Consider the following 22,848-nt stretch of genomic DNA (forward strand, 5'->3'; position numbering starts at 1 on the left):
GCTGTCTGAGATCCTCCAGCACTGCTCGACTGGTACCACCTTCTCTCAGAATGAGGGGTAAGTATACCTCAAGGCTCTTCTCTGTTCTGGCACCGAGGTGGTGGAATGAGTCGCTCTGGAAGAGGGCCTCTGCTAAATGCCGCAAATGTAATATAATGTAGTAGTAATACGACTAGCTATAGTACTACAAGTACTGTAATAGTAATAGAAATCGTAGCAGTGGTGGCGGTTTTTTTGTGATAATATTTGCAAATGGTGGTATTAACTGTATTAGTAATAGAAGCAGAATTATGGTAATAGTATTATTAACAGTTTAACAGTTTTTTAGTAGCATTTTTCTAGTAATAATTACTAGTGGACATGATACTGGTGCAGTAGTAATAATATTAGTAGTAGTATTAGTTATAGTACTATAGATTTTGAGAGTTTTCATAAATAAATTCAGATTCTCTTCGATTTATTAATTTTTCGTCTGAGGTGATCATCGTATCTCCGAAATGTCTATCAAAAAAATGATGTAAATTGAATTAGTAATAGAAATATAACTATTGTAATAGTATTATTAACAGTAATACATGTAGCTGTGTTAGCAGTGGTAGTAGTATTGGTATTAGTAGTGCTAGCAGTATCAGTAGTAGTATTAGTTAGTAGTGATAATGGTAAAATCACTTCACAAAATACAAGAAAGCACAAGATCACCCTGAACACGTCTGAACTATGCGAGGTCACGCTAACTAGAGCGGCTCTAATACCCACAATGCATGCCTGCCAGGCATACTTTTTCCCCACACTGTTTGCGGCGTTGTCAAATCTACCTTATCGCACGCGGATTTTGAACAATTTCATGAATAAATGTAGATTTTCTGCGATTTATTTATTTTCCGTCTGAGGTGACCGCCGTATCTTTTGAAATGTCGTAATTCAAGTGGTCGTCGGTCAGGGTCTTACTGTAATTGGAGTAGCTATCGTACTAGCAGTGGTGTTACTAGTAACACTAAAGTACTACTAGAGTAATAATAATAATAAATAGTAGTATAAGTAGTAGAATATTTAATAATAAGAGTATTAGCAAATGTAATAATTGGAGTAGTAGTAGAAGTGTGATAATAGTGTTAGTAATTAATAGATAGAGTTTAATTTCTGGTATATGTATAAATATTTGTAGTGCTACTAGTAGTAGTAATGATCAGAACTGTATTGTAGTTTTTAATCATAGTATTCATAGCAGTAGTAAAGATCAGTAGTAGTTTGACTAATAGTATAGGAAGCAATCGCAGTAGTAATAGCAATATGATTTTTCTAGTTATAGTAGCATTTACACAACTAATGATAATGCTATTAACAAAAAATTAATAAAAGGGTTCCTTGAGGCAGAAGTAGAGGCAGAAGTAGTGGATATGATTATAGTGGCGTAGTAATAAAAGTATTGATAGTAGTAATGGTAAAAATGCTCTTTTTTTTGTCGTTGTAGCATTTTTACTAGTAGTGATACTGTTATTAATAAGAGTAGCAAAAGGGTTCCTAGTGGTGGGGAGTAGTGTATTTGATAATTGCAGTGTAGTAGTAATAATAATATTACTACTTATTGGTAGTGTTGTTAATGGTAGTAGCAGTAACAGAAGTATAACTAGTAATAGAATTATTAGCTAGTAATAGTATAACTGTTAATAGTATTGTAATGGAAGATGATGTATCTATTTTGGTATTAGTAGAAGTAGTAGAAGTCATTGTAATAGAAGTAATGGTGAGTTATGTGTGCAGTAGCATGACTATGCTAGAAATTAGTGTTATTAAATAAGAATAGTAAAAGAAATAGAGTGGTGGCAATAGTGTTGGTGATAGAAAGATAAATTAACACTAGGAGTACTAATTGTAGTAATAGGTGTAGTAAAAGAATAGCAATTGGTGATTAATTGTAGTAGTAGAAATAGAAGTATGACTGTGTTAATAGTTTAAGTAGTGGTAGTACAGGTAGCTACATTAGTGGGATTAGTTGTAGTAGTAGTAGTACTGATAGCACCAGTAGTGATAATAGGTCTAATGGTTGCAGTGGTGTTAATAATGGTTAAGTATTTAGAGTAAATGAATGGTGTATAGGAGGCGTATTAGCAATAGTAGTGTTGGTGTTAATAGCAGTTGTAGCAAAGGCAGTAGTGGTGATACTGTAGTAATAGCAATAGTGATAATAGTAATAGAAGTTTTTTAATGTGTCATAATAACAGCAGCAGTATTAGCTATGACAGTAGTAGCACTGGATTAATAATACAGTAATTCCCCGCTTTACCGCGGTTCATATCTCGTGCCCCCGGTTTATCATGGAATTGCATTAGTTTGGTTGATTTTCCCGGTCTCTCCAAAAAATAGACCAAAAAACTTACAGGGAATTGTTTTTTTATGGAGTTTAATGTTAAAATAATGAAATGTATTACTAAAAATATAATTATTAATTCTAAAATGAAGTAAAATGAAGTAAAAGGGACGTAACCAGCGCGATAAACAGGGGATTACTGTATAAGGGTTGTTAATGGTGATAGTAGTATTATGATGGTAGTAACAGTAGCATGAACGGTAATTATAATAACAGTATAAGCAATAGTAGTGGATATATCAGTATTACTAGTGGTAGAAGTGTTAGAGTAAGTAGCAGGTTGTATCTCCTGCTTAAAACATAGTCCACCTGTGTGCACATTCCTCCACTCTTATACGTCACCCTATGCTCCTTCTTCTTCTTAAAATAAGCGTTTATCACTACAATTTCCATCCTTTTAGCAAAATCTACCACCATCTGCTATTTCACATTCCTCTCCTTTAGGCCATACCTACCCATCACCTCATCACCAACATGCCCACTGAAGTCTACCCTAATCATCTTTCTTTCCTAGGTTAACTCTCCACCACTTCATCTAACTCACTCCAGAATTTTTCCATCTCTGGTTTGTTATCCGCTATTTGATTTGGCACATGTTTTACGCTGGATGCCCTTCCTAATGCAACCCTCCCCATTTATCCGGGTTCGGGACCGTGTCTAAGAGTGCACTGGCTTGTGCAACCCTAATGGCACCCAAATACAATTTGCCAGATTTTGCTAATATGCTTTTCGAAGTTGGTCTATAGGTGACATCCTTAGAAATGTGGCCAATTTTATCCTTTTAAGGAGTTTAAAAATAACATTTTCCAACCCAATAAAAATGATGAATTTCACTCAATATCCAGTTGTAAAAGTTAATGTTTTCTGTGCAGTGATACTGAAGTTCACTCCCAGAATTCCATGGGGTGCCACATTTCAGGAGGAGGGGGTTTGGGTCGGGTTGGGGGATGTGGGGGGGGAGTGAATTTGGGTGTCATGGTGGGTGAATACAGGTGCCGCAGCGTGGGAAAGGAACTGCTCTCACACACAGAGTGTGTGTGTGTGTGTGTGTGTGTGTGTGTGTGTGTGTGTGTGTGTGTGTGTGTGAGAGTGTGTGTGTGTGAGAGAGAGAGAGAGAGAGAGAGAGAGAGAGAGAGAGAGAGAGAGAGAGAGGACCGTCTGGTCTGAATTAAAAAGGAACGCAAGCCAAAGTGGGAACACCTAACAGGAGGAAAGGGCGAAGCACCACACACATACATACACACACATATACACACACACACACGCGCGCGCGCACGTGCGAAACTACTAAAACATACGCATATAAGGTTTTTATTCCATAAAGTTCATGCTTCCTCAAACAATGTTGTTGGCTAGTTCAGTGCCCTGTTCTTAAACCACATTTGAATTAGCATGATCAAAGTTATGTTTGTCTTGGATTACCACAAAGAAAGCGTACTCGAAGCTCCATGGTCTGTGTCCTAAATCTCACAGTTCTATTATCTCTTGTACATCTTTTGGCATCTGAAGGTGACGGACTGAAAACCAGTCAAATGTCTGAATATATCAGTCAACAGCCTTGGAAGACCAAACATCAGAGAAGATGCTAATCGGGTGACTTTAAAAAGAAAAAACATAAGAAGAAAATTATACTTGAAAACATCCCCAAGGCAAGAAAATGACATTTATACTGGCCTGATCAAAGTGTGACATGAAACGTACGTCTGAAACACGTATCTATCCGTAGGGGCAGGAGATTATTGATCCAGTCAAGCAATTATTGCTGGCAGCATGAGGTCACCAATTAAATGTTGAAAGGTGGAAAAAAGTGTGAGGTCACCAATTTATAAGATTTTGTCTTCGCATTCCACATTGAGTTACCATTTGAATCTTCTCCACTCTTCTGGGAAAAGTGTTCCAATAGATTTTGTGGAGATTTGTGCTCATTCAGTGAGAAGGGTGTTAGTAAAGTCAGGTGCTGATGTAGGTGATTTGAGGAGGCCTGGGCTGCAGTCAGGACTCCAATTCATCCAAATGGTGTTCAGTAGGGTTGAGGTCAGAGCTCTATTGCTGGAGATCTTCCACTCCAAACCTACGAAAATGAAGAGCCGCTAGCTAGGAATTTAAGAAGTGGGTCATAATATATACAGTAGAAATGGTCATATTTAACAATTCGGCATAAAAGTGATCGATTCCGAAAAAATAAATTTTATATCGTGATGCATCGTTTTAAAAATAGTCGCATGAGTCATTTAGAAACCAATGTTTTATAGGTAGATTGACTTCTCCTCGCTAAACTGTTTCTAAAGTGTGTTCTCTCAGCACCACTACTGCACAACACTACAGAGGCCGAGGCGTGTCCTGAGAGACACATAGAATGCAGATTAACATGGCAGAGGTAGAGCTGCATTTAATCTTTGTTTATGCACTACAAAGGCCTGTGAAAGGGCCATGCCCTGGAAGTCAGAAGGCACTTAAGTAAATTGATGATTTGCTGTCAGTCTAAGCCAAAGAAATATAAGCAAACTATCTGTACCATATCGAACTGTGTAGCATCGTATTGCATTAATTCGCAATTGTGATGGATCGAATCGGAATCAGATCGCACTGCATCGTAATAGGGGGTGAAACGTATCGCATTGCATCGGTAGCTGCTTCATACAGTATGCATCTTTAATGCATTATATCGTTGGCTATGCTTCGAGATGCGAATTGCATCAGCCTCAGTTATGGAGATCCCTAATACACAAACCCTCCATACAGGCCGAGTTGTTCATTGCTGAGTATCTCAGTAGAAAGTTTAAAACAGCAGAAGCCATAATGAAGCCATAATCATGTTCTTCCTCGGAAGTGTTTTGGATAATAACAATAACATAAATCCAGGTAGTGCTAGGCAAACAGGGTTTTTTTTTAGCCATGCAGTTTAAACACTGTCCAAACTATCCACTTTTCACACTCTTGAGCAACGCTAGCCTCAGTGCCTAACTAACTCTCATGTGTTTTGACACAATGAATGCATTCCGACAAAGAGAGACGCTGTGTGCTTTTCAGTTTTTGGCTGATCCCGCTTAAAATGCGACTCTGGGGTGAACCGCCCCGTATGCTCTCACCCAGTTCTGCTCCGGCTTCGACGCGGCATGAAACATCCGGGCGTCCTGACACTTAAATGAGCTTGGGAAATTGAAATTCCTCTCCTGTTATAGCATCGGACGCATACGAGACACTAGGGGTGACCTCTGATTTTTAATCAGAGCGCTCTCTGAGGAAAAAATAAATTCTATTGCTTCCCTCATAATGACACGCCATGTGCTGTTCGCATAATTTCAGGAGTTAATGCGGTGTTAATGCTTGGAAAGGCAGATACACATCTTTCTTTCAGTTCTTTTCTCTGTCCTTTCGTGTGATTTGCATTTCGATCAGACGTTCGACTTAACTCTAGTTTATCTACTTGTTTTTTTTTGCTTCCGAGGAATAACATTAAATAATGGCACCCCATTCGGGGGGTGTTCTCTCACCCTTATGCCCGGGACAGTCTTCATATCCGCCTCGAGCCTGAGCAGGAAAAACAGCTACGTTTTTAGGAGTATGAACGAATAATTCGATTAACCAAAACAACATTGCCCAAACTGTTTTCCTCATTCGGAGCAGAGGTGTGCGTGGGGCTGAATGTTTCTAATATTATTACTGCCTGAAGGAATTCTGACCACCAAATCCCACCCATTCCTACACAACAACCCAACCCCTCGACACGACAGTTAATGTTGCTTGCTTGAAATCTCTCTTTAAATTGTGAAGATGCTTAAAAAAATAAGTACAAATTGTATTTGTATATGCTTTTCGTGAATGATGCCTCACTTTATCCCACAAGCTTCATATCAAACCAAAGGCTGAATCATGGTTGCCAGATTGGCTCCTCCTCCCCTCATTCAAGAACTGCTTTTTATCTCGATTAGCGTTTCTGATGGACACTGTTCCTGCTGGACATTTTTTTTTATTTGTTGATAGTTTTTGAATATAGACACTGCATGGACAAAGGTTTTGGGACACTTGACTTTTTCAGCCATATCTGTCTAGTGAAATATCTTCCCAGAAAAGTGGAGATAATTCCACTAAAAGTGGAATAGGACTAAGGAGGTGGTAGCTCAGTGGTTAAAGCTCTGAGTTACTGATCGGAAGGTTTGGGGTTCAAGCCACGGTATCACCAAACTGCCACTCTTGGGCCCTTGAGCAAGGCCCCTAACCCTCTGTGCTCCAGGGGCACTGTCTTGTGGCCAACCCTGCGCTCTGACCCCAGGTGCTGTAATGTATATGGGACAAATTAAGGCTATTCTATTCTACTCAATAAGCAAATACCAATCTTATTGTTAAGTGTCCACAAACTTTTGTCCATATAGTGTATATAAGACATAATATTTCGTATATCCCATAACATATATTCCATATCATGCAGCCCTACTAAATAAATCAACATTTCACATATGGCCAAATTATAAATATTTCTTAGATTATTTTTACAATCACATGAATACAAGATTTTGGAAACGGTCAGCATTGAGAAAATCTGGCAACCCAGGAAAAACACAATAACACAAAACAAAAAAAATACTTGCGCGATCTAAAATGAATTGAACTGCAGTCACAATACACGTTTTGTTTCGTTGTCAAAAAATTGTGTTTGATTAACATTTTTTTTTTTTTTACTGGAAACCAAAAGACACGATCAGCTCAACGCTTTCTAACAACCATACGTTATAAAATTATATAATTTTCAACGTACATACAGGTAGAAAATCTGAATAAATGAACCCACATAAGCTTATGAATAAAGAATAAAATTCCTTTTTTTTTTTTTTTTTAACTATAAGCTTTAAATTAAATTGTGTAATTATTTGGAAACATGATCTAAAGTTTTTTCCAAAACTTCTACATCAATTCAACAAATTTTTGTTCCAGACTTTAATGCAGATTTTATTCTGAATTACGGCAGTGTCCATTAAGACTCAAGATCTTCCTCTCCAAACCATGTAAACCATATAAAACCAGGGACATTGTCATGCTGGAACAGGTTTGGGTCTCGTAGGTCACATAAAGGGAAAATGTCATGGTAGCGCATCCAAAGGCATCCTATACAATCATGTGCCTACAATTTTTGAGAAGAACCACATATGGCTGGAAAAGACAGGTGTCCCTATACTTTCGTTCATGTAGTGTAGGTCAGTATATGAATAAATTTACATACAAGCATACGACTCCCAGCTAATCAATTCCGCCTCCTATGAGTGACAGGTTTACACCTGTTAAGGGCGTTATTTCTGTAAGTACAGATTGCCAGTGACGCACCGCTATTTCCTCTATCTGACCTCAAAATGTTTGGATGCCGCTGCTCTTTACTAAACCAACAAGATAAGGACGGAGAAGGAAATCTCCGTCGGTGATCAAGTTTTCGGTATGAGGCTTATGAGGGAGAGCTGGTGATGATTCACAAAAACCCCTAATCACACACAGCTGCGCTGAACACACACAAACCCACACACACACACCCGAAATGATGAAACCTATGCTGTCTGATGCTGCTCCCAATACACACACGACGTACGTTGTTGAAGTTTCTTCACAGTTAGCATGGTAGCTGCTAGCTAGATCCCAGCTAGTCAGTTTTCCATTAATGCTGTCGTGGCCTTCATTTAATTTAAAAACAATGTGTAAATGAAGTTCACAAAATTTCACTCTGAAAGCAGTTACTGTCATCCAACACCTAGTCTTTAATGGTTTTTTAAAAGACGCATGCATGTTTCTTTTGTTTCCATGCAACAAACTCAGGTAAATAAACAGTATGAAGATTTATTTTGACCAGATATATACATTTACCAATGTTAAATTTTATTTAACATTTTTTTATTTTATTAAACTTTATTTTTTATAAAAAAAAAAGAAAAGAAAAAAATCCTTCCTTTAGCATGAATACCAGCTTTATACAGTCTTAGCATCTGGCAATTTGTTCCTCCAAACAAAGCTGAAAAACTTTGCCATGCCTCTGGTAAAACTTGACAAAGGTGTTCTTCTCTAGTTGCGAATTTCTTTCTGACCTTGCGATCCAGTTCATCCCAGGTTTTAGGATTTAGGTGAGGCGACTAGGCAGGCCATTCCATAATAGATAACACTCTATAACACTAAATAATACTTATAGAGCTTGAATGTATGCTTTGGGTTATTGTCTTGTGTGGTAAAGTTGGTATGATGTTGAAGTATGGAATTGTAGACATGGTGGTTTAGTATTCCTTTCACCTGGAAAAAATCTGCAATGTTCCCTGCTTTACAACAACCCCAACCTATTAAGCTTCCACCTCCATGTATGACTGTGGGGATGAGGCAGTCTGCTAACACCTGCTCTCCATCTTTCAGAAAATCTTCTGTTAAAGACAAAAATGTCCCACACATTTAATCTTTCTTTCAGTCATTCACTGTCCAATTCTTGTGTTTTTCCATAGTTTGTTGCATAGAAACAAAAGAAAACGTGCCCATGACTCAAAATTTGGCCAAGTGTTTCTAAACTTTTGAGAGGCTCTGCACACAATAACTGTTTGCTACTTGGTAAATTAGCTAAGCTAGCAAACATTCTAGAAGGCACATGGGATTTTTTAAAAGAATGTCTTCAACTCCTTAAAATGATAGGGTGTCATCTGTAATATGGTATATTCCTTGCTAAGTTAACCATCTGGAAATTTGTTAGATGAAAATGTCTGAGCTCTGACTGGGACAAATAAAGAAAAAAACCCACCCCTTAATTCAGAATTCTGTCTCATACAATTCGCTGTTTTGAGAAAACCTGTGATCATTAATGTTTGCCGAGTAGCTTGTTTTTGCCCTCTTGCTTTGTAAATCCATTTTGCTGAAAATTACATAAATCCGAGTTCTGAGCTCAATCCAATTCATCGCTAACCTGCTGATTAGCAAACCAACACTACCTAGCTAGCACTACCTGTATTTTTATTATTTCTGAAAGTAACAATTCTCATATTAAACAAAGCACAATTACCTTCCACTTTATTAGAAAAACACCTTTACACCTGCTCATTCATACAGCACCACAATGCATAAAAAAATCCAACTGATAGAGGTCAAGCACTTCAGGTTATACTTACAATAAACATCAAAATGGGGGAAAAGTTGTGACATGGTGGGCTTGTTTTGGGTATTTCAGAAACAGCTGACCGCCTGTGAATTTCACGCACATCAATCTCTAGAACTGATACAGAACAGAGTGGTGCAAAACACGAAAAACATCCAAGAGAGAAAAAAAAAGCCTTTTTGATAAAAGAGATCAGAGGAGAAGGAGTTTGTAACATAATAGGAAGTCTATGGTAACTTTAATAAGCACTCTTTGCAGCCATGGTGAGCAGAAAATCATTTGTTTATTTAAACTGCAATTTTGTCATTATTTTGTCCCTTTTCTAAATTGTGTTTCCTGCGTTGTCATTATCTATACCGATGCTACAGTCTGTCATGAGCAACTGAACTGTTTGAAAGGTCATTAGCAACAACGCATCCGAGTTTGTTGTTATACCATTCCGACACTCCTACCAGCATTCCGCAGATATTCGCCGGCCCACAAAAGGTCACGGACGCTGAATCACACACACTAATGCGTTGCATCTTGCTAATGATGACTTTATGAAAAGAAAACAGCGTTGCGGTTCAGGTGTTCCCATGAGCATGTTTCTCTCCGCCCAGTATCAGAGCAGGAAATATCATCATTTTCAGCATGGCTGGTTTGCCTCGCTATTGTTCCAGCTGAAGCAGCTACGCTGACGCAATCACACACTCATACACAAATCAGCTCGGGAAGTCGAGCAGCAGCGGAAACAAGGAAACCGCAACCGCAATCGATTCCCTGACAATATTAAAATCCCACTATCCGGTAGAGACCGGAGTGGTTCCTTATTTGTTTCTGTTTGGAATTTCGGTTCCCCTCATGGGTTCCTTCTTGAGAGATTGTCAGTCGTTCTTCTCATTCGTATACTTCTATTCTAATTTGCAGGTATACAATTAGCTAATACTCACACACAACAAAAATCCTCCAGACGTTACAAATCAGCATATGCTTTACAACGATATTAACATTACGAACGGTGAAGTAAATAACACTGATTATCTCTTCATCATGGCACCTGAGAGTGGGTAGGATATATTAAACATTTTGACCTCAAAGTTGAAGTGTAAGAAGCAGGAAAAATGGGCAAGCAGAAGGATTTGAATGAGTGTAACAAGGGCCAAATTGTGATGGCTAGACGTCTGGGTCAGAGCATCTCCATAACTGCAGCTCTTGTGGGATGTTCTGGTCTGCAGTGGTCAGTGTCTATCAATAGTGCTCCAATGTAGGAACAGTGGTGAACCAGCGACAGGGTCGTGGGCAGCTGAGGCTCATTGATGCACGTGGAAAGCGAAGGCTGGTCTGTCTGGTCCGATCCAACAGACAAGTCAAATCAAGTCAAGTCAAGAAGCTTTTATTGCTCCTGTAGCTCAGATTGCTGAATAATACCATGCAGGTTCTGATTGAAAGATGTCAGAATACACATAGCGCATCGCGGTTTGACCCGAAGTAAACAATATTCATGTTTTTAGCGAGCTTTTTCCTCACCAATATCATTCCAGAGTTTCTACTCAAAGCAAAGCTGCTTCAGGTCACTCAAGAATGTTTCATAAATAAGCTATATAGGTTGGAGGTACAAAATTAGACAATAGGTCTTTGGATGTGGCATCATAAAATGTTCCCTTCAACTAGAAGACCGCAGGTAACCTATATGGAGAAAAGTATTGGAACACCAATTGGACATTTCCAGCCATATGTGGTTCTTTCCCCCCAAAGTTACCACAGAGTTGAAGGCGAATGACAATGTCCCTGTGCACAAGGAGATCATGAGTGGCCTGCTATAGAGCTCTGATCTTAACCCTATTTAACACCTTTGGGATGAATTGGAATGCTGACTGCACCCCAGTCCTCCTCACCTCACCTCACCTACATCAGTACATGGCTTTGTGGCTGAATGAGAACAAATCTCCATACTCCAAAATCTAGTGGAACATCACAGAAGAGTGGAGGTTATTAGAGATCAGTAAATAGGGACTAAATGGGGAGGGGGGACGAGAGCTAGAGCAGTGTCACTGTGGCTACTTACTCCGTACCTAAAATACGATTTGTAGTACCTTGTAAAACTCAGATTTAGTTTTTCGTGATAAGGATTCTTTAGCGTTTTATGTACAATTTCAAGAATTTCTCTTGAAAGAAGAATATCCTGACGGATCCGCGTATCATGGGAGCGAATGAATGAAGAATGGAAGATTTTTGTTAAAGTGTGCTGAAATAAGTAGAACAGTTAAGCAGAACATACAGTATCTTAAGAAAACAACAAATGTAAACTATTTGATATATATATTTTAATATTTTTTCATTGATTCTTTTTATTTAATAAATTCAATTTGTGCCAATTTAATCAATTACTTAATTGAATCAATATAATCCAAAAAAACTCTTGCCACTCTTGGGCCCTTGAGCAAGGCCCTTAACCCTCTATGCTCCGGGGGTCCCTTATGAGGGAAATATCAAGGTCCGTGACGTCGGATTGACGTGGGGCCGCCTTCCCGTGGGCTCACCACCTGCAGGAGGGACCGTAAGGGACGGTGCTGTGAGGATTGGGCAGCAGTCGAAGGCGGGGGCCTGCTTAGACTGCTGCCCCCGCGACCCGAATTACGGATAAGCGGGAGAAAATGAATGAATGAATGAATGAATAATCCAAAAAAAAAGGTATTGCATTCATTTTATTTGTACCATTTACTTTTTTTTATCAATTTTATTTTATAGATTATTCAACCAAGCAGGCGTTTTATTTAAGACTAAAATTAAAAATGTAAACTGTTAATGTTCACAAATGTTAATAATAATATTGCGTTTGCAAGCAATTTTATGTTTTGCATTTCTTCCCCGTAACCGCACCCAAATTAAACACAACCGTGAATTTTGTCCACCGTTACACCCCTAATATAAATATAGATACATACATAGATATATGTTCCCCATTCACTACAATATTCTCTCTCTTTCACCAAATGTTTCTCTTTCTAAATATCTCTCTTTCCCCTTCCATTACCTCTATCTTTCTCTGTGTATATCTGTCTTTCCAATTAAGGTATCTCTCTCTAAATATATATATATATATATATATATATATATATATATATATATATATATATATATATATATATATATATATTAGGTTTTTTTTGTTTGTTTGTTTTTTCTCTTTCAGCCCATCTCACCCTCTATCTCTAGTTCCCTTTTTAATATATATGTCTCTTGCAGAACCCCTTGGGGGTCTCTTTACAGAACCACTACCCCCCCAACCTGGGGTCTCTCTCTCTCTCTCTCTCTCTCTCTCTCTCTCTCTCTCTCTCTCCCCTTTTAATATATGTGTCTTGCTATTTCTCTTCAGCTCTAAATGTTTAGAAGTAACTTGAACTTGATCTTGTGTTTTGTGTAAACCTGTTTCTTTCTTACAGTCTCTCTCTCTCTCTCTCTCTCTCTCTCACACACACACACACACACACACACACACACACACACACACACACACAAACACACATTAACTGACCAAAGGTTTAATAATAATGTTGACTTTTTTCCAAATGTCTATTTGCTAATAAAGGAAAATATGTTGTCATGATGATGACGATGATCACCACCTTTTAAATCACTGTTTCTCTCACACACACAAATACAGACACATACATATATATCAACCCTTTTCTCTCGGTCTCTCTCTCTCTCTCTCTCTCTCTCTCTCTGTCTCATCCCATATCACTTTTTCCTGCCCATCCATCTCCCCTTTTCTATATCTTTCTCATGCCTTCTCTCTTTCCACTTTTCTCTCTTGTTCTCTTTCTCTCCCACTTTCTGTATCTCTCTCTCTCTCCTTTCTCTCTCTATATATGTTTTTGTATATCAGTATCCCTCTCTCTCTATATATATATATATACAGTGAGGAAAATAAGTATTTGAACACTCTGCTATTTTGCAAGTTCTCCCACTTAGACGTGACTTAGATGTCATCATAGGTGCATTTCTACTGTGAGAGACATAATCTAAAAAAAAATCCAGAAATCACAATATATGATTTTGTAACTATTTATTTGTATGATACAGCTGCAAATAAGTATTTAAACACCTGTCTATCAGGTAGAATTCTGACCCTCAAAGATCTGTTAGTCTGCCTTTAAAATGTCCACCTCCACTACATTTATTATCCTAAATTAGATGCACCTGTTTGAGGTCGTTAGCTGCATAAAGACACCAGTCCACCCCATACAATCAGTAAGAATCCAACTACTAACATGGCCAAGACCAAAGAGCTGTCCAAAGACACTAGAGACAAAATTGTACACCTCCACAAGGCTGGAAAGGGCTACGGGGAAATTGCCAAGCAGCTTGGTGAAAAAAGGTCCACTGTTGGAGCAATTATTAGAAAATGGAAGAAGCTAAACATGACTGTAAATCTCCCTCAGACTGGGGCTCCATGCAAGATCTCACCTCGTGGGGTCTCAATGATCCTAAGGAAGGTGAGAAATCAGCCCAGAACTACACAGGAGGAGCTGGTCAATGACCTGAAAAGAGCTGGGACCACCGTTTCCAAGGTTACTGTTGGTAATACACTAAGACGTCATGGTTTGAAATCATGCATGGCACGGAAGGTTCCCCTGCTTAAACCAGCACATGTCCAGGCACGTCTTAAGTTTGCTAATGACCATTTGGATGATCCAGAGGAGTCATGGGAGAAAGTCATGTGGTCAGATGAGACCAAAATAGAACTTTTGGGTCATAATTCCACTAAACGTGTTTGGAGGAAGAAGAATGATGAGTACCATCCCAAGAACACCATCCCTACTGTGAAGCATGGGGGTGGTAGCATCATGCTTTGGGGGTGTTTTTCTGCACATGGGACAGGGCGACTGCACTGTATTAAGGAGAGGATGACCGGGGCCATGTATTGCGAGATTTTGGGGAACAACCTCCTTCCCTCAGTTAGAGCATTGAAGATGGGTCGAGCCTGGGTCTTCCAACATGACAATGACCCGAAGCACACAGCCAGGATAACCAAGGAGTGGCTCTGTAAGAAGCATATCAAGGTTCTGGCGTGGCCTAGCCAGTCTCCAGACCTAAACCCAATAGAGAATCTTTGGAGGGAGCTCAAACTCCGTGTTTCTCAGCGACAGGCCAGAAACCTGACTGATCTGGAGAAGATCTGTGTGGAGGAGTGGGCCAAAATCCCTCCTGCAGTGTGTGCAAACCTGGTGAAAAACTACAGGAAACGTTTGACCTCTGTAATTGCAAACAAAGGCTACTGTACCAAATATTAACATTGACTTTCTCAGGTGTTCAAATACTTATTTGCAGCTGTATCATACAAATAAATAGTTTAAAAATCATACATTGTGATTTCTGAATTATTTTTTTTTTAGATTATGTCTCTCACAGTGGACATGCACCTACGATGACAATTTCAGACCCTTCCATGATTTCTAAGTGGAAGAACTTGCAAAATAGCAGGGTGTTCAAATACTTATTTTCCTCACTCTATATATATATATATATATATATATATATATATATATTTGTCTCTTTCTCTCTCTATTTCTCTACATGTCTCTTTTTCTTTCCTTATATCATTCTCTCTCTCCCTTTCTTTATGTCTCTCTTTTGATCCCTCTTTGTGTATTTCTCTTTCTACCCATCTCTTTCTCTTCCTTTTCCCCATCCATCTTTCCCTCCCTCTTTCTGTTTTTCTCTTTCCACCCATCTTTCTCCCCTTTTCTAAATCTCTCATGCCTTCTCTCTCTCTTTCCACTTCTCTATCTCTGTCTCTCTTTCTCTCCTACTTTCTGTATATTTCTCTCTATTCCTGTTTCTGTATACCTGTCTCACTCCCTTTCTGCCTCTTTTTCTCTCCCTTTTTCTATATACAGTGAGGAAAATAAGTATTTGAACACCCTGCTTTTTTGCAAGTTCTCCCACTTAGAAATCATGGAGGGGTCTGAAATTGTTATTGTAGGTGCATGTCCACTGTGAGAGACATAATCTAAAAAAAAAATTCAAAAAATAACAGTATATGATTTTTAAACTATTTATTTGTATGCTAAAGCTGCAAATAAGTATTTAAACACCTGTCTATCAGCTAGAATTCTGACCCTCAAAGACCTGTTAGTCTGCCTTTAAAATGTCCACCTCCACTACATTTATTATCCTAAATTAGATGCACCTGTTTAAGGTCGTTAGCTGCATAAAGACACCTGTCTATCCCATACAATCAGTAAGAATCCAACTACTAACATTGCCAAGACCAAAGAGCTGTCCAAAGACACTAGAGACAAAATTGTACACCTCCACAAGGCTGGAAAGGGCTACGGGGAAATTGCCAAGCAGCTTGGTGAAAAAAGGTCCACTGTTGGAGCAATCATTAGAAAATGGAAGAAGCTAAACATGACTGTCAATCTCCCTCGGACTGGGGCTCCATGCAAGATCTCACCTCATGGGGTCTCAATGATCCTAAGGAAGGTGAGAAATCCGCCCAGAACTACACGGGAGGAGCTGGTCAATGACCTGAAAAGAGCTGGGACCACCGTTTCCAAGGTTACTGTTGGTAATACACTAAGACGTCATGGTTTGAAATCATGCATGGCATGAAAGGTTCCCCTGCTTAAACCAGCACATGTCCAGGCACGTCTTAAATTTGCCATTGACCATTTGGATGATCCAGAGGAGTCATGGGAGAAAGTCATGTGGTCAGATGAGACCAAAATAGAACTTTTGGGTCAAAATTCCACTAAACGTGTTTGGAGGAAGAAGAATGATGAGTACCATCCCAAGAACACCATCCCTACTGTGAAGCATTGGGGTGGTAGCATCATGCTTTGGGGGTGTTTCTCTGCACATGGGACAGGGCGACTGCACTGTATTTAGGAGAGGATGACCGGGGCCATGTATTGCGAGATTTGGGGGAACAACCTCCTTCCCTCAGTTAGAGCATTGAAGATGGGTCGAGGCTGGGTCTTCCAACATGACAATGACCCGAAGCACACAGCCAGGATAACCAAGGAGTGGCTCTGTAAGAAGCATATCAAGGTTCTGGCGTGGCCTAGCCAGTCTCCAGACCTAAACCCAATAGAGAATCTTTGGAGGGAGCTCAAACTCCGTGTTTCTCAGCGACAGGCCAGAAACCTGACTGATCTAGAGAAGATCTGTGTGGAGCAGTGGGCCAAAATCCCTCCTGCAGTGTGTGCAAACCTGGTGAAAAACTACAGGAAACGTTTGACCTCTGTAATTGCAAATTAAAGGCTACTGTACCAAATATTAACATTGACTTTCTCAGGTGTTCAAATACTTATTTGCAGCTGTATCATACAAATAAATAGTTAAAAAAATCATACATTGTGATTTCTGGATTTTTTTTTTAGATTATGTCTCTCACAGTGGACATGCACCTACGATGACAATTTCAGACCCCTCCATGATTTATAAGTGGAAGAACTTGCAAAATAGCAGGGTGTTCAAATACTTATTTTCCTCACTGTATTTATCTCCCTTTCTGCCCATCTCTTTCTCTACATCTGTCTCTCTTTCTCTCCCTATTTCTATATATTAATCTCTCTTTCTGCCCATCTCTCTTCCTATCCCTCTTTCTGTATATCTCTTTTTTATATATTTCTCTCTCTCGCTTTCTGTTTTGTCTATCTCTTTCTGCCTCTCTCTTTTTCTCCCACTTTGTCTTTATCTCTTTATACCCATCTCCTTTTTTTCTGTATAATTCTTTTTCTATTTGCCTTTCTCTCTTTCTATCTGTATATCCGTCTCGCTTTCTGCCTACCTCTTTCAATCCTTCTTCCTGTATAATTGTCTTTCTGTCTCTCTCTTTTTCTGTCTCTCTTTTTGTATGCCTCTTTCTTTTTGTTATATCTATCTCTCTTTCTCTCCCTATGTTTGTCTTTTCTCTTTACCATTTCTCACTCTCCCATTCTATCTTTACTCTTATCCGTTCTTTTCATGTCTCCCTCTTTTTGACTTTTGCTTTTCGTTTCTTGCTGTCCCCCATTCATCCATCTGTCTCTCTATTGCGCTTTATTCTTCCAATCAGCCCCCATGGATCACTTTCTCTCTTTGCTTACCTTCTTTTTTCTGTCCATCTCTCTCCCTTTCATTCCTTTAGCTGAGTTTCTTTCAACTTCCCGTTCCTGCCCATCTCTGTTTTACTACGTCTCAGCCCCATTTCTATCCGTTCTTCCCGCTCGCTTCCTTCTCCTTATCTGTACATCTGCCTCAATACCCTTCTACCAGCTCCCCTTAATGTCTCTTCGTTGACTGTCTTTCTCTTTGACATTTTATCTTCAACCCCCTCTTTTTTACATCTCTCTCTTCATCTCAGCCTGTCTGCCCCTTTCTCTTTTTCCCTGTCTGTTTCTTTGTGTCTCTTCGTTCAAGAATGATGTCATCTAGCAGAGCTCCGATTTGCTTCTTTTCCTTGCTGTCTTACTGCTCTGAAAGCTCCCTGCCAGAGCTGCACGGCTGAGACGCAAACAAACGTCTCCCTGAGCGTTTAGGACGGGACAGGATAAGATCGTGTGCCACACTGTCGCTGTTTCTCCCCCGCTGAGTGCTGCACTCTGACAGTGTGTGTGTGTGTGTGTGTGTGTGTGTGTGTGTGTGTGTGTGTGTGTGTGTGTGTGTGTGTGTGTGTGTGTGTAAAACCATCTGTGTGTGTAATCGCCTGTGTAACTCAGCAGGACTGTTATTTCCTGTTGACATTCATTCATTACTGTGTGTAGAAATTCAATTTCAAGGAACAGCTTGGCCAGAAATGCACAAAACATCCCACAGACACCAAATGTAGTGGATTGAATGAGACATAAAAAAAAACACTCCTTTCAGGCCTGAGCGTCCAACACTGTAGAACTTCAATTCATCTAATAATCACCCAATGTCATATGCCTCATAATTTAAGTATATCTATTCTGATAAATCCATTGTTAAAAATAAATATTCATGACTTGATAAAAAACAATCCGGCAGACGCACGTTGCATAAAAATACGAGTGTGCGTGTACTAATTATTAACCAGGTGCACAGTGTGGGAGAAAAAGGAACATCTGTGTGAACATGTGTGGTCTATATACACACACACACACACATATATATATATATATATATATATATATATATATATATATATATATATATATATATATATACATATATATACATATATATATATATGGAGACAGATGATCCACAGTGGCGACCCCTAATGAAAAAAAGGAAAAAGATGTGTGTGTATATATATATATATGTATATATATGTGTGCACACACACTACAATTACTAAACATTTAAAGCAATGCGCTTTTTATAAAACACAGAGGCTTGAACATATATATATATATATATATATATATATATATATATATATATATATATATATATATATATATATATATATATATTTCGATGCTGCTTTTAAACATAGATCTCTTCTGCCCCCTGGTGGACAGGGGTAAAAGATTTATGCACAACATAATAATAATAATAATAATTATAATTTTCCCACATAATTGAGCACACAACTGAATGTCTTACTTTGAGAAGCAGTAGCAATACATTTTCCCTTCACTCAAACTACCAACAGTTTTTGGTTCTTCCTCACGAAGTTACTACAAAGTTAGAGGGACACAATTGTATCCTGTCTTTGGATGTGGTAGCACTAAGTTTTCTGCTTGAGCTAGAAAACCCAAACCCGTGTCCCTGAAAAGCTCCATGAAGACATGCTCCACATGGGTTGGTGTTGAAGATCTTGAGTGGCCTGCTATAAAGCTCTAAATTCAACCCTGTTAAACACCTTTGGGATGAATTAGAACGCTGACTGCACCCCAGGCAATCTTACCTCAACTACATCAGTACATGACTTTGTAGCTGAACGAGCACAAATCTCCAAACGCACACTCCAAATCTAGTGGAACAGAAGAGTGGAGGTTATTATAACAGTAAATGGGGACTAACTGTGGAATGGGATGTTCAAAACTGACAAATCTTCTGGTCAGGTGTCCATTAACTTTTGTCCACATAGTGTATTATTGATAATAAATGTGTTGTATCGTATCACAGCAATGCCACTGTTTTATATATACATATATGGTTTTTTCACATATGGTTCCCACACACACACACACACACAGCTGAACAGATACTGGGATAATCAGCACCATATCCCATAAAACCACTATCTGGTCAATACACACACTGCAGACTCACTGCTGCAACTGCTTACTCTGAAGTCCCACTCTTGCTCAGTAGTCTGGGTCAGTCCTCACCTCTGATTGAATATTCCTCTAAAGTTGTAATTGGCCCTATAGTTGTGGAGGGGTTTGGGTTCCAGTGGTCTGTAGACAGCCGGTTCTCCTCGCTTCATCGCCAATCCATTCAGCTCCACGGTGGGAGTGATGCTGCCTAAGGAGAACATGCTGACATTAACGTGGAATAAGAAAAAGCAGCAAGTGGAAAAGCTGCAGAACCTTCAGTAGGGCCTTATGAATATTATCGCATTGGGCCACAAAGCTTCAAACCAAAAGCATTTACAATTATTTTCTGCGAAGTTGCTGAAAGCTCTAGAACGCTGAACATTGGTGGTCTAAATCCTTCGCACAGCAGATAGAATATATTTCATACTTCATATTTCATACAGAATACATTTATAACACAAATTATATAGATGCACTGGCCTTGAACCAAGAGAATGAGCGCCTCACTTTTGGGGTTCTAGAACCATTACAATGAAGCATCTGGAACGTTTGAACTTAGGGTTCTAGAACCGTCACTCTGCAGATTTTAGAACGGTACTATTTGAATTGTACAGTTGCACTGCCTTTGCATTCATTTATTCTATTTGCTTTTTATTCAATTTTTTTCCCAAAAAAGTGAGTGTTCTACAATCCTGAGAGCAAAAATGTATGCAATATCATGAAATTTAAAAGGTTTTAGAAACCTCAGAGCAAAGACTGTACCATAAAGGGTCAAGAACCCTCAGAACAAAAGGTTAATCAAAGATTCTACATCCATTAGTGCAAAGGTTCTCTCATCTTCTCAGTAACTTCTCAACATTCTACATTTCTGTATTTCAGTCATCAGTACAAAGGTTCTAGAGCACTCGCAAACTTGCAAACGTCGAGCTCTGGAATCGGTGAATACTTCATAAACCTAAATGCCAATGTTCCCTCCATTTGAAATGTTCTAAAATTATACGGTTCTAATTCTCTTAGGAACCATCAAGACAATTGTAAACTCCAAAACCAGAACAGTTCTAAAGCCAGCAATTCAATTAGCAATGACACAGTCCTCACTGAAATGCTGCTCTAGAACCTGAGAATGATGTAGTGAGCGAGTGTTCCACTGTGTCATACCTGGATTGGTGTGTGTGTCTGGTTTCATGATGCGTGGTGGGGGGCGTGGCAGCAAGCTCTCTGTCAGAGCTTTACTGGCTGTTGAATGCTGAGCCTTCTTAATGCTGGAGCCTTCAGCTTCCCAAACCTGCTCACCTAAACATAACTGTACAGTGAAGATCTGCACACACACACAAACAAAATTAGAGTTTAGAACTAAATATTAACCTTGCATTTTATGTATTTATATACTGTATCTTATGTATTTCATACTGTGTGTGTGTATATATATATATATATATATATATACACACACAGTATAAAATAGTGAGTGGCACATGCTGGACACCATCTGAGTTTATCTTAGTCTCATTAGACCACAGGACATGGTTCCAGTAATTCATGCTCTTGGACAGGTTATTTTCAGCAAACTGTTTACAGGCGTTCTTGTGAGCCAACTTTAGAAGATGCTTCCTTCTGGGAGGACGGCCTGCAAACCGACTCGTTGCAGTGTTTGGCATACGGTCTAAACACTGACAAACAGACCGTCCGCTTCCGCTACCTCTAAACCAATGCTCATGCGTCTGTTTTTTAAAGCATCTTTTGCACCTGACGCACAGCACGAGGACTCGACTTCTTTGATGGACCCTTGCGAGTCCTGTTCCAAGTGGAACCCGTCTTGGGAAACCTCTGTATGACTCTGGCCACTGGTCGGTAACTCAATTTCAGGGTGTTACTGATCTAATAGACTAGGCTATCTCTGTGGAGAGCAACAATTCTAATTCTGAAATCATTTTCTTTATCATGAGGTGCCTTATTGAACATTTAGTGGTCATTATGAGAGAATTGTACTCAAAGCACCAAACCTTAACTGCTCAAATACAAGAATCACACATTTGTATGGTCATGAACCTGATAAATAGGACATGTGGCTTTGCAGGGTTATACAATGTAGAGCTGTCACTTAGGGTGTACTTACTTTTGTTGCCAGCTATATTGACAATAATAGCTGATTTATTTTCAGAGGACAGTAAATCTGTACAAGCTGCACAGTGACTACTCAAATATATAACATTTTCTCATATATATATATATATATATATATATATATATATATATATATATATATATATATATATATATATATATATATATATATATATATATAGTACAGACCAAAAGTTTGGACACACCTTCTCATTCAAAGAGTTTTCTTTATTTTCATGACTATGAAAATTGTAGAGTCACACTGAAGGCATCAAGGGCTATTTGACCAAGAAGGAGAGTGATGGGGTGCTGCGCCAGATGACCTGGCCTCCACAGTCACCGGACCTGAACCCAATCGAGATGGTTTAGGGGTGAGCTGGACCGCAGAGTGAAGGCAAAAGGGCCAACAAGTGCCAAGCATCTCTCGAGGAACTCCTTCAAGACTGTTGGAAGACCATTTCAGGTGACTACCTCTTGAAACTCATCAAGAGAATGCCAAGAGTGTGCAAAGCAGTAATCAAAGCAAAAGGTGGCTACTTTGAAGAACCTAGAATATGACATTTTTCAGTTGTTTCACACTTTTTTGTTATGTATATAATTCCACATGTGTTCATTCATAGTTTTGATGCCTTCAGTGTGAATCTACAATTTTCATTGTCATGAAAATAAAGAAAACTATTTGAATGAGAAGGTGTGTCCAAACTTTTGGTCTGTACTGTATATATTATATATATATATATAATTTTTTTTATTATGATTATTTATATAATAGAAATTTTTTTTTTATCTTTTTTTTTTTAACACATTATAATAAATGTATTCAGATTATTTTCAGACAGAAACCAAAGCCACTCCACCTTGGCATGTGCAGGCCCCCGCTCGTTCAGCAGTTTGTACTGCGGCTGGATCCGGTTGAAACGGGCTAATTCATTCACCAGACACATCGGTGTTTTCTCTTTAGGGTTTGCCATGTTATCCTGGGGAGGAGCTGCAACATAAACACATTCAGTAACACTGGGACATGAAAATAAGTGGCCCTACAA

The 22,848-nt window shown here is 38.9% G+C and overlaps 1 protein-coding gene across 4 annotated transcripts in view; it reads right to left on the minus strand.

The window, feature by feature from the left end:
• The window catches only part of stau2 (staufen double-stranded RNA binding protein 2), a 93,619-nt gene that overhangs the window by 67,038 nt on the left and 3,733 nt on the right, over positions 1-22,848 (minus strand). For all 4 annotated transcript variants that reach the window (XM_083530288.1, XM_083530286.1, XM_083530289.1 and 1 more), the window contains exons 3-5: positions 22,663-22,793; positions 20,840-20,999; positions 19,754-19,889 (exon numbers count right to left, since the gene is read on the minus strand). In XM_083530288.1, the coding sequence (XP_083386414.1) occupies positions 19,754-19,889; positions 20,840-20,999; positions 22,663-22,793 (427 nt within the window). The remainder of the gene's footprint in view (positions 1-19,753; positions 19,890-20,839; positions 21,000-22,662; positions 22,794-22,848) is intronic.

This window comes from Silurus aristotelis (genome assembly GCF_946808225.1).
Source record: "Silurus aristotelis genome assembly, chromosome: 25".
NCBI classification, from domain to species: Eukaryota; Metazoa; Chordata; class Actinopteri; order Siluriformes; family Siluridae; genus Silurus; species Silurus aristotelis.